This window comes from Theobroma cacao, chromosome 8 (assembly GCF_053813885.1).
Source record: "Theobroma cacao isolate CCN51 chromosome 8, ASM5381388v1, whole genome shotgun sequence".
NCBI lineage: Eukaryota > Viridiplantae > Streptophyta > Magnoliopsida > Malvales > Malvaceae > Theobroma > Theobroma cacao.
Window position 1 is genome coordinate 368,610 of NC_142646.1, and position 16,609 is coordinate 385,218.

Here is a 16,609-nt window from a genome sequence, read left to right on the forward strand (position 1 = left end):
TTGACAAAAATCAATAATAGGTTCCTAATAAGATGAATCTAAATACGTGTATTAGAAGGTTATCGACTTGTGTTATCGTCCCTTTTGTTAGCTGGGCTGGGCCTATGGTTCATACTGCTATCTCCCTGCGAGTCTTCTACGCTTACCCTGGTCAATAACGAAAGTCGTGGTGGAAGGTCCAAGTAATCCATTTTTCTTCTATCTTTATTATGTTTCGGACAACAAAAAAGATCACTGAATCTAAACTATATTTAAAAAGAGATGGAATAAAGGAATCATGTAAACCTTGAAAGAGTTTCAAAAGTACAACATCTCTAGGCCAATTTTGCATTTATATATCTTTAGGATTTTATTATGGCTTCCTATGTCACAGTCGTATTACAGTCTTGTCGATGATCATTTCAGGCCAGAAAGTTAACGTCTTGGAGCAAAATTAATCCCACAATGCCAGTCTTGGGTTGTGTTGTCCCAACTTCATGGAGTGGCATCCGAATCAAGCATTTGGATGCCTCAAAACTTGGATAACCACAACATATAGTTGAATGAAGAAGGAGCACAACTTTGATATAATGCCCATCGTTGAAACAAAACCAAACCCCATTAAGGGTTTTATGTTCGGCTGTTGAGGAACATATATTTCCATCGGATCAACAGTGAGGTCGACTTATGGTAAGTGGCAATGTTCCTCGAGGACGTTCTTTAGGATTGATCAAAAGAGTTTGTCATGCATCCGATTTCCGCTAGCTTATTTTATAATAAAGGTTCTTTTTTCAAATGGGCCTCATATATAATACGTTTCTGACAATATGTCTCTTTATAATTTTAACTGTTTTTAGTCAAAAAAATTAAAATTTGAACAAAATTACTCTTAATGAAACTGACTCATGTCTTTGTCTCCGCGTCTCAGCTCGATCCGAAACCTATTAACGGGTCAAGTATGTTTAGATCTGCATCTCAAACCAATTCATATTCTTTGAGCTTTCTTCGTCAGACTATTCATCTCTAGAGTATTCCTTACTATAAAGAAAAATGTTTAGGCATTTTGAGCATTTTGGAGTAGTTTTTTATACACGAAGAAAATCTTTGAGCGTCTTGAGTATTTTTAAGCATTTTGGAGTGATTTTTTATATATAAGGAAAAACTTTTGAATATTTTGAGCATTCTTTATCAAGTAGGCATATTCGTTAATTATGTTGTTAAATGGAAGATGGTGTATCGTCTGAAATTGTTGATCTTGTTAGATGGAATTTAGTTTTTGTGATTTTTGGGTATTACGTGACTAGTTTTTAGGCATTGCATGACTAGCTTTTAGGTATTGCATGACTAGCTTTTAGGCATTACGTGACTGACTTTAGACATTACGTGACTGACTTTGGGCATTGCGTGATTGGTTGATATGGCATTGCATGACTAGTTGATATGTATTGCGTGACTTTTTAGTAAGGCATTGCGTGACTTTTTAGTAAGGCATTGCGTGACTTGTTAGGAAAGTATTACGTGACTAGTTAGTAAAGCATAGTATGACTTAGGCATTGTTTAAAAATCAGTCATGCAATGTCCAAAAACTAGTTACGCAATGTCTAAAACCAATCACGTAATGTCTAACAACTAGTTACATAGTGATTAAGTCACGTAAAACCTAAAAATAACTCTTGCAATACTTAAAAATCAGTCTAATCAATTTTAACTCATCAATTTTAGGATTTTTTAAATAAACTAATAAACTCAATAACCTAAAACATATATTTTTTTTTTGCTAAGCCAAGAAATTATACATTTCATAAAAGATAAATTACAAAACTCCGTAACCTTCTAAAGCAAGACAAAATATATCCCTATCGGGAGGACCTTGCTCACTTCCCTTATACAAAAACAAAATATATCCCTTTTACAAAAATATTCATGAATAATTTCAACTCAAAATCTCATAAAAAAAAATCAAAATCCTCAGCAAACATACTTAACAATCATTCCAATCCCAAACACAATAAAACCGTGAACTACCATAAAATCTATCAAACATACTTTAGCTGTTCCTTCTCCTTGAGAAAAATCACTACTTGCAAAGAGCAAAATTACTGTTCATCGCCCTTGAGAATCTCAAGATCCACCATCCAAAAAAATAAAATAAAATAAAAAAGAGTTTGATGTCATTTTTGCACTTTGGATGACGAGATAGACAGTATTTAATTAAAGAGAGAAATCGAGATTTAATTTTAAAATTTTTGTCTGGATAGTGGGATAGAGAAAACTGAAACTATTTTAATTTATCTGAAATTGTTTAGAGGATATTGTTGTCAAGTCATGTCAAAAATTGATCAAAAATGTTAAAATTATAAAAAATAATATTTTTAAATTGGGTTTATGAAGAAAATTATTTCTCATAATTTTCCCTTGTAATAATATGCTTGATATTTTGGGAAATCAAAATCGATATTAAAAAAAAGCTTTTTACTTTTGTTTCTTTTTAAGGTTTGGCTTTTGCGTCTACTTTTGAACTGGCTGATGTTTTGCTTGTTTTGGTTACGACCAAATTTACCAAAGGATTGCCAGGCTTTGAGTGGCAATCAATCAATCATTGTAGCTAGGACGACATGCGCATTGTCCCTTTTCTTTTGTTTTCTTTTCATTTCTCTATTGTAGCATTAAAGGATGTAGTGAAGAAGACAAGAGAAAAGAAGACGGTAGAAGGGAAATTGCGGTAATGGATGACAGGCCAAAACTCATGAAAACGACCGGTGAAGAGGGATCAAATTACCATAGTGAACATAAAAGGCATCTCGCAGCCAAAATAATGAAACAGTGTTTGAATTCTTTCCGGGGTGTTGGAGGAATGAAATGTTGCCATATCATGGACTATCACTCCTTCATAATGATGCTGCGTGGATTCATTCGTCTTCGTCTTCGTCTCCTCCAAATGGCCAGAATTATTAAAGCTAAACAGAGCTCTTCTTTATTCAGAGTCATTGGCCATGGCAAGTGAGTAGTAGTAGTGTTGTGGATCAAAGAGAGGATGATGGGATTGAGAGCCCACATTTTGACCATTCAATGTACCAAGTACTTGATGGGAAAAGCAAAGTGGGGGCTGTAAGAGTTGTCAAGATCGACCTTGGGCTTTGCCAATTTGATGGTGGGTTTTTATGTCTTAATTGGAAGATTCCCTATTTACCTCAAAAACAAATAACACAAGGCAAATAATTCAGGCACTTTCGGAGATACTCCCCAGCTGGAGCAAGTTCCCTTGATGGGTCCTTGCAGATCCATCCCATTGGAGGAACACCCCGATGATTGGATACTGATATTTAACCAATTTTCACCGTCAACCACAAATTCTCTTGGGCTATAAATTATGATGAACAGCTATAGAATATCTTTCCTTTCCCCTCCCCCTTAGCAATCCAATCTCTTTGCTTTTGCATTATGTACCCTTTGTTTCGCAAGCATTAAAAAGTATCCAATGACTTCTTTTCTTTTCTTATCCTTTTGTTTCTCCACCCCCTTCTCATCCCCCTTCGTTTGCACTCTTGTTTCTTCGTCATATTGCACTCTTGTTTCTTCGTCATATATTAATTAATCGAGAATTAATATGCCGTTCTCATTCATTTCAATCATTTCAAATCATAATTATTTAAATTTCATACAATTAACAAGATAACGTTATAACGTTTTCAATATAATTACAGATTTTTACAAATTTTATTGACGACGTCACAAACACAAAAGGATATACGTTCTAGATAAAGTAACCGCCTAATTGAGCTGGATAAAACTAAGTGACAAGCACAGTATGTAAGGTATGAATCACTACAAGTCAAAAAGTAAAACATGAATATGCCATCTTTCCGAAATTTTTTTCACTTTTAATTTTTCGATACTTTTTGCTGTGTATGGAATGAAGGCTTGCTGCTAAGCGCAAATCCAGGCAAGGAAATTGTGGTAGGGCAGCCATGGGAGTCATCACCTGTATATTCTAATGCTTCACAGGTGGAATGGAACTTTAAAACTTTCTGCTTTCAAAATAAGAGTTCTTTGACGCAAGGAGATATTTAAAGGACTGTTGACTTGCTTCTGCCTTTAGATTATATTCCTCTTTTTCTTGGATTATTCACCAAAATATATGTATGGACCGCCGATCGTCCCCATCCCATAGCATCTTGTTCGATTACAAGCCCTTTATTTATCTTCTATTTGTTTTTATTAACATGGGGGAATAGATGGGGTTGCTGTGTATCCGCTAAAGCAGAGCAGACAACAAGGGAATGTTGATGTAGTAGTATTGATACCACAGCTTCTTCGGATATAACTAAAATCGGAAACTTTCATTATTTTTTTATAAAACAGAGTTTTGCAATAGATAATTCATCTTTAATATATACAAATAAAAATTTTTTTATCTTTATTTTATGTTTATTTTCATAATTTTACGTCACATGTTCAATTTTATGTTATCAATCTTAAACTCAAAATCATAAATATTAAACCCCAATATGAGAAGTTTATAAAACACTTGACGTAAAATTGAAAAAAAAACCATCAAAAAGGACAATAAATGAGGATATATATATATATATATATATATATATATATATATATATATATAGTAAGCTCATCATGAAGCAGCGAGATTTCTAGTATTGCCCATGGTGATTACCTGATAGGATATCTTGGCGTTTTCGGTGCAGCTCAAGCTCAAAAGAGTCGTGGGCAATGAACAGCTAAAGAGTTGTTCAAGATCTTCCATCCTTCCTCTCTATAGCCTGCAACTTGATGTAGCGCAAGTCTATAGCCTCCAACTTTTGGGAATGTGCATTGCGCACGATTCATATGATTCCTTGGATGAACTTAATTCAGACATCCCTAATTCCCTATTGCTATAGTTTCTTTCTATATTTCGTAGGTTCATATCCTATATGATCCACCTTGATTGGAAAGCCGAAACCGAATCCCTTTTCCCCTTCTGATCCCCGCAATATGTGGATACAACTACTACAAGTTATTGCTTCAAGCATTAGACAGGTTGATGAGTGGACATTTTTCATCTTGTGTCAACTTACAAGTATCCGAATTTGGTTTGATTTCCTATTAAGTACCTATTAACTAGACTAAATGGCCCCATTGATACTTCCTTTGGTGTTCTTTTTATATGTTGCATTCTTTGTCTAGTTTTTTATTATTTACCAAAAAATTTAATTTTAAACTCTGAATCATATTCAATATGAAAAATTTATTAGATATATAATACAAAATTATAAAAAGATACCAAACAACTATCAAATTAAACAAGCACCCGACCATTTAGATCATTAGTTGGTGCATAATCCTCTTACCTAACGAGTAGGGTTTGAATCCCTCTCTCTTAATTATATATATATATATATATATATATATATATATATATATATAACTATCAAATCAAACAAAACTTGATCAAAATTATAGGAAGGTCCATTAATTTTCAAAGTAGATACTTTACTCCAAACGTCTAAACAACGTTAATGTTGAATATGAAATATTTAAATTTTTTTTTTCTTTTTCTGTTATTTTCTTTCTCTCAAGTCAGCCTGCGATGTCCCTTTACACCGACCAACCACCTATCGCCACCCTGTGCTCCCCTGTAGAGTACCAGATTGGTCTCTCTTGGAGAGCTTGATTGTCGACCGCGAGAGGTCGAAATTTTTTTTGAAAAAAATAAAAATTTTAATTTATTTAATGATAATTTTTTAAATTAATAAAAAATAAAATTATTTTAAAAATATTATCACGTCATTAAACGAACAGGAATATTGATAGTTGACTAACGACAAGGATTATTTGTTCAGTAAAAATATATTTTGAGACGAAGTATCTAGTTTATAAACTAATGTACTTCTATGTAATTTTGATTAAAATTTAAAAATATTTGAGTATTTTACTTTTTTTATTTCAATTGTGAGAAGAGGAAAGTTATTAAGGTACATCCAAATGTGAATTTTCTTATTCATTGGACAGGGAATAAAATCCAAGAAAGATTTTCTCCAGGTGAAAAGCCATGCATACGCTGAAGCATTCCCGAGCAGCAAGACCACTAAGCCATTACAAGGATAACAACGTTGTAGGAACAACTAAGAAGTGATCGGTATCTACCTGCAAGGCATGATTATTGGATCGAAATTGGAAAATGTGCATGGATGTCGAAATAATGGGGCAAGTGAATGTTCCTAGTGCCTAGCTAGCTAGTTCTAGACTTGTGCTGGTTCCCTTATCAATCTTGTTCAAGTGGACGCAGGAGTTTGGATGAAACTTTATTGCGATGAGAGGAAAAATCCCATTTCTATATAAGATAGAGCCCGTCAAAAGAGTTGGAGGAAGAAGAATATTATCTACTAGACCTAATCCTTGTGTAAAAGAAGTTTGATTAGCATTTAGCACTAATAAAAGTGAAAAGGACATTCTTTTATCTCTCCTCTATACGAAACTACAGATGCTAGAATGGTTAGATCAAATTTCGAGCATTGATTAGATCTTGGCTCCATATAAAAGGTCATATCAAACTTTGAGGAGGATTTCACATTCAAATTCCCTTGTAACATGTGTGAGTATATCATTGATTAATAAAAAGGAAGTAATGCTAGAAACAACCACTTTCACTATAGAAAAAGAAAGAGCAACAGAACAATCACCCCAAAAAAGAAAGAAAAATTAATTTAGTACCTGATATGCATGCACCGGAATGGAGATATTCTTCACATAAATTGCTGAAGTTTTTATCTGGTATGAGAAAAGTTTCACTGAAGTTTCTCTTTTCTTCACCTTCATTATTACACCTTCTTCTGTTGCTCTATCATAAAGTTATTGCAACGACTAGTAGGCTATATGATATCAATTAGGAAATTAAGAAGTAGAGAACATTTCATCCTTGGAATGAGTTCAAAAACAACAAACTACAGTTACGAGCACAGAAAAAAGAGTCCACTCTTACAAAATTACCTTATCAATCATTAAGAGATTTTGTGTTCATTGAATATCGGATTTTACAAGATTATCAGTCAACTTATTTTACATATGTATGAGATACAAACACCGGATTTTGTGTTCTCCTTTGTATCCATCAATATATAAAAAATATACTTTTTAAAAAAAAAAAAAAAAACAAATGACACAAGATCTTGTGTTTTTATTTGTGAATTTACGATCTTATTTCTATATCAGCTTGAAATTAAATATTTTGACAGTAAAATAAACAAACATAACGAAAGCCCTTTGAAACCGTAAAAATTAATTGAAATTGTTTGAAAGCCTTTGAAAGTGTAACTATTAGAAAGTGTTGGAATGAGTATTCATGAAGTTCATGTTCTCAAACATTTTGAATGCAAAAATATATAATTCATTATGAATCTGCTTAAGATGTCCACATTCTTCACATGTTTCGTTATCTTGCTGTCGAAAATCACAATCTCACTTCAATTTTTAAAATTACTTATTAGAAATCAATCAAAGCTTCTTTGAAATTCATAAATATACAAGGAAATACAGCTCGAGACAATCTTAGTGTATGGTAATATTAATGCGATACTGTCCCAAAGCTGGTGCACATCGTGCCTTGAACCATGCAAGCAGCCGACACCTGGCCTAAATAATTGACGAACTAAGGATCCAGGAGAGATTTCCTTGTCATTTGGAGATTAAGTAAATCAAATCAATGTCCAACTAGGTGTCGAGACGAGAGAAGTAGGAGCGACAAGTTGTTCGACAAGTGGCAATTTCCCGTATCTTAGTACATTCTGCATATCTCCCACGCATGATTGTTAACATTGAAAAGATAAGCCTCGTACCCAAAATACACCAAACAGAAGCATTGAAGTTTTGCTAATGGAGTTGAATTTCTAATAAAGTCGTCTTTTTTTTTTCCAGTTGTTTAGCATTTGAATTTAAAGTGATGGACCAAAATCGATTGTGTCTACGTATGCAACTTTGCTTGAAATATGTTTTGGATGATACATTTGCTTTTGATAATTAAAAAAAAAAGATTCGAATTCTGTTATTTAAATCGTGAAATTATACATCAATTAATGAATCAAATATTTAAGTACGTTTCAATAGTATATTTAAATCGAACATTTCTAACCATGGTTAAGGATTTTGGCAGAGAACTACTCAAGATATCAAGTTGGCAATAAAGGAAAATTGCCACTTCTCATCATGTCTTAAATTTTTTCTAACATGGGGTTGCTGTGTATCCGCTAAAGCAGAGCAGACAACAAGGGAATGTTGATGTAGTAGTATTGATACCACAGCTTCTTGGAATATAACTAAAATCGGAAACTTTCATTATTTTTTGATAAAATAGAGTGTAGTAATAGATAATTTATATTTAATATATATGAATAAAATTTTTTTATCTTTATTTAATGTTTATTTTCATAATTTTACGTCACATGTCCAGTATTATGTTATCAATCTTAAATTCAAAATCATAAATATTAAACCCTAATATGAGAAGTTTATAAAACACTTGACGTAAAATTGTAAAAAAAAAAAAAACATCAAAAAGGACAATAAATGAGGATGTATATATATTTATATAGTAAGCTCATCATGAAGCAGCGAGATTTCTAGTATTGCCCATGGTGATTACCTGATAGGATATCTTGGCGTTTTCGGTGCAGCTCAAGCTCAAAAGAGTCGTGGGCAATGAACAGCTAAAGGGTTGTTCAAGATCTTCCATCCTTCCTCTCTATAGCCTGCAACTTGATGTAGCGCAAATCTATAGCCTCCAACTTTTGGGAATGATGCATTGCGCACGATTCATATGATTCCTTGGATGAACTTAATTCAGACATCCCTATTGCTATAGTTTCTTTCTATATTTCGTAGGTTCATATCCTATATGATCCACCTTGATTCGAAAGCCGAAACCAAACCCCTTTTCCCCTTCTGATCCCCGCAATATGTGGATACAACTATTACAAGTTATTGCTTCAAGGATTACACAGGTTGATAAGTGGATATTTTTTATCTTGTGTCAACTTACAAGTATCCGAATTTGGTTTGATTTCCTATTAAGTACCTGTTAATTAGATTAAATGGCCCCTTTGATACTTCTTTCGGTGTTTTTTTTTATATTTTCCATTGTTTGTCTAGTTTTTTATTATTTACCCAAAAATTTAATTTTAAACACTAATTCATAAATTCAATATGAAAAATTAATGATAAGAGTGATGTTAATATATAAAAAATCTACTAAATATATAATACAAAATTATGAAAAAAATACCAAACAACTATCAAATCGAACAAAGTTCATCATATTTTGTGAATATTTTTTGAGAAAAATATCAGACATTTTTAAATTTTGATCAAACCTATACAAAAGTCTATTAATTTTCAAAGTTAGTTATTAAAAAAAGCTTCTTCGAAATTCATAATATAGAAGGAAATACAGCTTGAGACAACCTTAGTGTATGATAATATTAATGAGATACTGTCCCAAAGCTGGTGCACATCGTGCCTTGAACCATGTAAGCAGCCGACCCCTGGCCTAAATGATTGACGAACTAAGGATCCAGGAGAGATTTCCTTGTCATTTGGAGATTAAGTAAATCAAATCAATGTCCAACTAGGTGTCGAGACGAGAGAAGCAGGAGCGACAAGTTATTCGACAAGTGGCAATTTCCGGTATCTTAGTACATTCTGCATATCTCCCACGCATGATTGTTAACATTGAAAAGATAAGCCTCGTACCCAAAATACACCAAACAAAAGCATTAAATTTTCCAGTTGTTTAGCATTTGAGTTTAAAGTGATTGACCGAAATCGATTGTGTGTCTACGTACGCAACTTTGCTTGAATTGTGTTTTGGATGGAACATTTATTTTTTATAATTAAAAAAAAAAAATTCGAACTCTGTTCTTTAAATCGTGAGATTATACATTAATTAATGAATCAAATATCTAAGTACGTTTCAATGGTACATTTAAATCGAACATTTCTAACAATGGTTAAGGATTTAGGATTTTGGCAGAGAACTACTCAAGATATTAAGTTGGCAATAAAGGAGAATTGCCACTTCTCATCATGTCTTAAATTTTTTCTAAAAAACACATAAAAATTCGAATGTATTTATGTTTAAAATAAAATTGAGATTCTCTTATATTTGTAAATATAATTAGTTTTAGATTGAATATTTGACGATATTAAAAATTTATCAAGTTTTTTTCTTTCACACGTGATTGTGTCAAGGACATTTGGACATCGATATCTCTTCTGTACTTAGGATGTATCTATGTCCCATATAGCTGTTTTTCTCCTTTTTTTCATGAGCTAGTCTACGTGTCATATTTTGATAGGTTAAATGAAGTTTCGGACAGTACTTAATGTAATGGATATGTACAAATTGATGTTGAAAAGATTATCGACAGACCCCTATCATTGCCAAGGAATCTACTCCTATCCAATGAAAATTTTTTTGACAGGTACCTGATTGTTCATTGTATTACTGGTCTTACCCTAGATGATGAATGAAATGTACGTTGTAACAGTAGTTTTCTTACTAATTGTAATATTCGCTAATTATATATAGGTGCATGAGCCAAGTCCAAAGAAGACTTGAACTGACGACTTACGATCTTGCATGTGTATCTTCAAAAAGGTATAAAAGCTAAAAGTTCGACTTCGAAGTGTCATGATCGACTTCGGTAAATGCTAGTAAGTGCAGCTAAGTATTGAGAGTATTGTTTCTAGAACTCTAAACCCATCTCTCTAATAACCAAAAGAAAACCGTAATTCTAATGATTACATTGAATTACTACTTACCAATGAATAGAGCAAAAACAAAAAGGGATGGCGACAGAGAAATGAGTGAGTTCGGGGCCCTTCCTGGTTCTACCTTGGGGATGGGGTGGCGGGTGACTTTTCTCGTATCGGAAGTCTCTGGAAATGGACCACCCAGATTCAGAGATGTGTCAAGCTCCAGCTAGCTGTGATGGTGACGGGCACGTCGAGCGTTGGGACATGAGCGTAACCACCCTATATATGCCTTTGGGCTTCGCCTTTGACAATAGTGGAAGTGTGAGAGATTGGGCGTACACCGAAAAAGTTTGCGGTCCAATGCTGCTGAGACTTCCACGACCGCAGAACCAACACAAACAAACAATGTTCTTTCTTTTTTTGTTTGGTCGTCGCACCGACAAGGAGTGGGGCGGGGAGAATCAGTGAGATGGTAGGGACCATGTAATTCCAGATTGGAGGATTTACGGACTGGGAAGTCGAAGATCCTAAGAATTCCACACATCACATGAGACCCCCCCGTGCTCTACCTGGTGAGCTGGATGCCACTCTTCCCCCTTTTACTCCTTTCATTTTCCCTTCAAAACAACATTAACTCTCTCATTCTTTGAGAAGTGTCAATATCATTAGCATGCCTACATTCTTTCTGCTAGATTTTAAGCTTGTTTTCACACTAGTTGCTATCTTTAACAATCTATACTTTCTCTTTTCATTGTCCAGTGGAATTTAGAGTGAAATATATATAGTTGCTTGAATTCAACATCGGACATGTATCATGACTGGGGTTTTGTCATGATACAAATCTTTGAGTTTGGGATTTAGCATGCGTCCATTCTCCTCATATATACACTTCATCTTCCCAAATTCATCATTTAGTTGCATCTTTTCTAGACTTGCTTGATTGTTATTGTCAAATAAACATAGACTGTTGAATATGATAACGATTCAAAGGGGCATGCATGGACCATCTAGGAGAACATGTTCAAAATCCTTTTTTTTGTTTTCTAGCTATACATGCTTTGGTTGCCTCAGAATTTATTACATACACATCCTAAAATTAGTCAAATGGAAAATGCTACCAGTTGTTTCGAGCAGTCAATATATATTGTGTCAGCTTGTTGATTATTCATTATTGATCTTTAATGCTTTCAAGCCATATTCACAGAATGAACATTAACTACTATCTTTCACAATCCCTGGCGGGCATAGTTTTCAACTTCGTTTTGTTTCTAGAAAAATCAAGAAGCCACAAATTAGGTTTCTCACAATGACCAATTGTATTGTTTTATTTAATTTATTGGATAATTTGGTTTTTTTGTTTTCTTTGTTAATGAGATTGCATTTGCATCATATATTACAATATTACTCGAGAAGAAATTGATCGACGAATAAATTAAATGAACCAATAAATTATCATAAAATTAGACAAAATTCACGTATAATAATATTTGAAGTTATTTGTTTTCCTCTGTTGAATCAAAAGTTAATTTCTTTACTATTAAACTTTAACAAATTAACATTTAATAAAATATATTGAATAACATCTAAGTATTTGATTCAATGATAAATGCATGTATCTTATAAAAAATTATTCTCGATTCAAAAAATTCACTGAATTATATATTTACTGTATTACACTGGGAGCTATGTTTTCTATTAGAATTTAACTTTATGGTAAAATTTGAACCTAGCAGGATGATTACAAAATTATTGTTCATTTTTCAATCATTATGGCTTATCTTCTCTAGTTTAGACTGGATGTGCCCCGAAGAGTTGGCGAATGGGCCCTGGACGATTATGGATGGACTCTCAGATTTTCCATATATTAAATTACCAGATTACTCTTTTAAGGTTATGTGCTTGGTCTCCATTGGTTCAGGCCCCACATTCCCACAGGTTAGCATCAGGCAGCATAACAGGAAAGCGAATCAGATTTTTGTCACCTTTATTTTTCTGGACCACAGTGATTACATTTGCAATTTGGGGGATAAGCTGTAAAATTCATATATATATATATAAGAATTGGATTCATCAACATAAATTTGAGAAATATAATAAGATGTAGCTAAGGATTATAAAGATATGGATATGTTGCATTAGCTCAATAACTGGTGAAAATTGTCTGCATAATGATGTCCAGTGGTTTTTTGTTGGATTTGTATGAATCTTACCATAATATGACAAAATCTAAATAAAAATAACGCACGTCCTTGTCTCCATGTTCTTTCAATTTCTCTATATTAGCCAATCCCTTCTCCCTCCACCAATGACTCCTATCACCAAACCAACATCTTGGATTCTACAACGAGTCAGGTTTAACTTTGCTACTCCCAAGGAGAGTGTCCGCGACAGAAATGGCTGGAATTTTTGCATATGCTGTTATCTTTCTCATAACTGTAGTCTTATATAGATTGTTAAGAAGGGAAAAGAAAGAATCCCAAGGAAGAGCTGAGGCTGAGCTTCCTCCAGGGTCAATGGGATGGCCTTATATGGGAGAAACTCTCCAACTCTATTCTCAAGACCCAAATGTGTTTTTTGCTGCCAAGCAGAAAAGGTTTTCAAACCCCCCTTCGTTTTGCTGCTCTGACTTTCAAAGTGTTTTACTGTCTTTTTTATTCTTTTCTTTTTGGGCTTTTTCACTCAACTTCGTTGTGGTAAAACTTAAAACATGGTGATTCAGGTATGGAGAGATTTTCAAAACACATATCCTAGGCTGTCCTTCTGTTATGCTGGCTAGCCCTGAGGCTGCTCGCTTTGTATTGGTAACTCAAGCTCACTTGTTCAAGCCCACGTACCCCAAAAGCAAGGAGCGTCTGGTTGGTCCAGCTGCGCTGTTTTTTCACCAAGGGGACTACCATACTCGTCTCAGGAAGCTGGTTCAAGCCTCATTGTCCATTGAAACAATTCGGAACTTGGTGGCAAATATCGATGCCCTAGCAGCCTCTGCTTTAGATACTTGGGATGGGGGGCATGTTATTAACACTTTTCATGAAATGAAAAAGGTTAATTTCGCTTCAATATCGTCAAAACAAATGATTGGGTTCAATGTTTTATAATTCTTTTCCTTATTGACACAGTTTTTTCTCTTTTTTTTTTTGTTCTGGTATTAATAAATAACGTCTTGAATCTCCTGACTTAAGTTTGTCTCCAATGATTGCAGTTTTCTTTCGAAGTTGGCATACTATTTATTTTTGGCCGTTTGGAAGCTCGACATAGGGAGGAGCTTAAGAAGAACTACTTCATAGTTGACAGAGGCTACAATTCCTTCCCTACAAACATCCCTGGAACTCCCTACAAAAAGGCATTACTGGTAAGCAGAATATCATATCATACAAGCAATCCCATTTCTGTTAATTTTGATTTTATTCTGACCTTTATCTTGTTTTCTTCTTGGAAGAAACTTCTCGAAAGTTCGACTTGTCAAATTATTAACTGTCTTCGTTCCTATTCCCTTAAAACGAATTCCCTGCAGGCAAGAAAGAGGTTGAGTAAGATTTTGAGTGATATCATATGTAAAAGGAAGGAGAAGAGGTTGCTTGAAAAGGATCTTTTGGGTTGTCTACTGAATTACAAAGATGAAAAAGGGGAAGTCCTAACTTGTGATCAAATCTCGGATAACATCATTGGTACTCTTTTCGCTGCTCAGGACACCACTGCCAGCGTCATGACATGGATTGTCAAGTACCTCCATGACAATCCGAAACTTCTAGAGACAGTTAAGGTAAGAGCATGGAACCAGTCCAACCATTTTTGCGGTTTCTAGATTCGTCCCCCCTCCCCATTAATTTATTGCTTGTCTTTATCATTGAAATTATGTCTCCAGGCCAGATACAGAAAATCTTATTTAACTATTGGTGAGGCTGTCTTTGTAGGCTGAACAGAAGGCAATTAGAAGACTGAATGAAGAAGGCAACCAGCCACTGAGGTGGTCACAGACAAGGGATATGCCAGTTACTTACAAGGTGAGAACTGTTAATCATAGTGACTTGCCTTATACAGGCATCTAGTCACATTGAAATTTGTTCTTTTCATGAATTGCCAAGTTGGATTTGGCTACCCTTCAATCCTGGCTAACAGTGGAAAGCATTAACTTGACCAGGTTGTATTAGAGACATTACGAATGGCAAGCATCATATCCTTCACTTTTAGAGAAGCAGTTGCTGATGTGGAATACAAAGGTAAGGATACATCGATTTTAATGACAGAGGGAGAGAATTTATTTGGGATGACTAAATAAAAGTGCACTTTGGGTGAATATGGAATTAAGAGCACTGCAAAACCATAAAAGATAATTTTTTCAGATTTCACTGCCGAAATACCTATGAGCATCCCATTCTTTGACTGAGCATTATCATATAAAATGACATAAGACAGTTGCTGACTCTAAAATTTGCAACAGGATACCTCATTCCAAAAGGTTGGAAAGTAATGCCTCTGTTCAGAAACATTCATCACAATCCTGAATTTTTTACTGATCCCCAGAAATTTGATCCTTCCAGGTTTGAGGTATGAATAGACTAAAATGTGCTATATATCCAATGTGTCTGTAGATATTTTTCTTTTCCTGTTTCATTTATGATTTTGCTATTAACTTAACTTTTATGGAGGCATTTCTCTGGTTGTAGACATATGATAAGTTACTCTCACTGTTTTTGTAGGTTGCCCCAAAACCCAACACTTTCATGCCATTTGGCAATGGAGTGCATGCCTGTCCTGGAAATGAGCTTGCAAAGCTGGAGATGCTTATAATGAGCCACCACTTGGTTTCCAAGTTCAGGTATTGTTTGAAAATCACAGTTCCAATAATAAGTAATGCTCCTGTCATTCAAACAGCACACTGGCTTAACAGTAACTTGGACCATATTCTCATATTGGTCCCCTTCAATGAGATTTCTTTCTTTGTCACTAGTAAAAACAATCTTAATCAATCTAGAAGAGAATGTTCTACCATCAAGATGTTTTAGAAAAGGGATTCTTGTTCATGTGAATGGCTGTATAAATTCATAAAAATGATCTAAAAAGACAACAAGAAGGAAATATAAGAGGGGGAAAAAAAGAAATGAAATTACATATCTTTGGGGAAGGAAGAAGACTTGTTTCTCTGCACATAACTGCTGACAAAAACATTTTGTTGGGTTTTGCAGGTGGGAAGTGGTAGGATCCCAAAGTGGGAGTCAATATGGCCCATTTCCAGTCCCTCTGCAAGGACTCCCCACCAGATTTTGGAAAGAATCTACTAGGTAGAAGGCAACATGGATGTGGATTATAATAATAGCTGTGATGGAACGCGCCTCACCCACCTCATTCACTCTTTTAGTCGCTACAGTAAAACTTTTAGCCTGGCAGTTTTCATTTTTACCATCCAATTTATAGCCCATCCCCTTACAAGGTCTTAGGGGATGGTAAGTTGTTTCCCATCCACTAGTTCAGTTTTAGTTCATTCTCATTGTCATTCAACGCCCCTCGTATTTTTTCTTTTAGCGGCAAGCAATTTGTAACTCGACATTTGATATCTATGGTAGTTGAAAGGTTTCCATTAGCAAACAAGTACTATTCCAAGTTTCGCATTTATCTGCAAATCCTTTTCAGAGAGGAGAAACATCTTGTTTTGGTTTTCCATTGCTTGCCGTTTTCCATAAATCATGACCACTTATGCCGTACCCTTGGAGTTCTCTTCCAGAGGCTGCCAGGGAGCCATGTGTCAAACTACAATGGGCTGAGTTGGAATGGGTGATGCCTCCGGCAGGCGAGCTCCGTCTGAAGGACACCAAGTTAGTTGACTACAGTTTGTGCTGTCTTCCCTTATGGACCCCACTAATTAGATGTGGCTACCAGAGCTTGATAG

General features: G+C 34.6%; 1 protein-coding gene across 1 annotated transcript; it reads left to right on the plus strand.

Annotated features, from left to right (window-relative positions):
• The first annotated feature begins 13,023 nt into the window (after nt 1-13,023).
• Nucleotides 13,024-16,307, plus strand: LOC18591195 (abscisic acid 8'-hydroxylase CYP707A1-like). The gene is made up of 9 exons (XM_018126268.2): nt 13,024-13,318; nt 13,445-13,766; nt 13,925-14,074; nt 14,237-14,485; nt 14,637-14,726; nt 14,864-14,942; nt 15,164-15,270; nt 15,423-15,541; nt 15,909-16,307. The coding sequence occupies exons 1-9, from the start codon at nt 13,119-13,121 to the stop codon at nt 16,006-16,008; spliced, it is 1,416 nt and encodes a 471-aa protein (XP_017981757.1). The 5' UTR covers nt 13,024-13,118; the 3' UTR covers nt 16,009-16,307.
• Nucleotides 16,308-16,609: the final 302 nt, after the last annotated feature.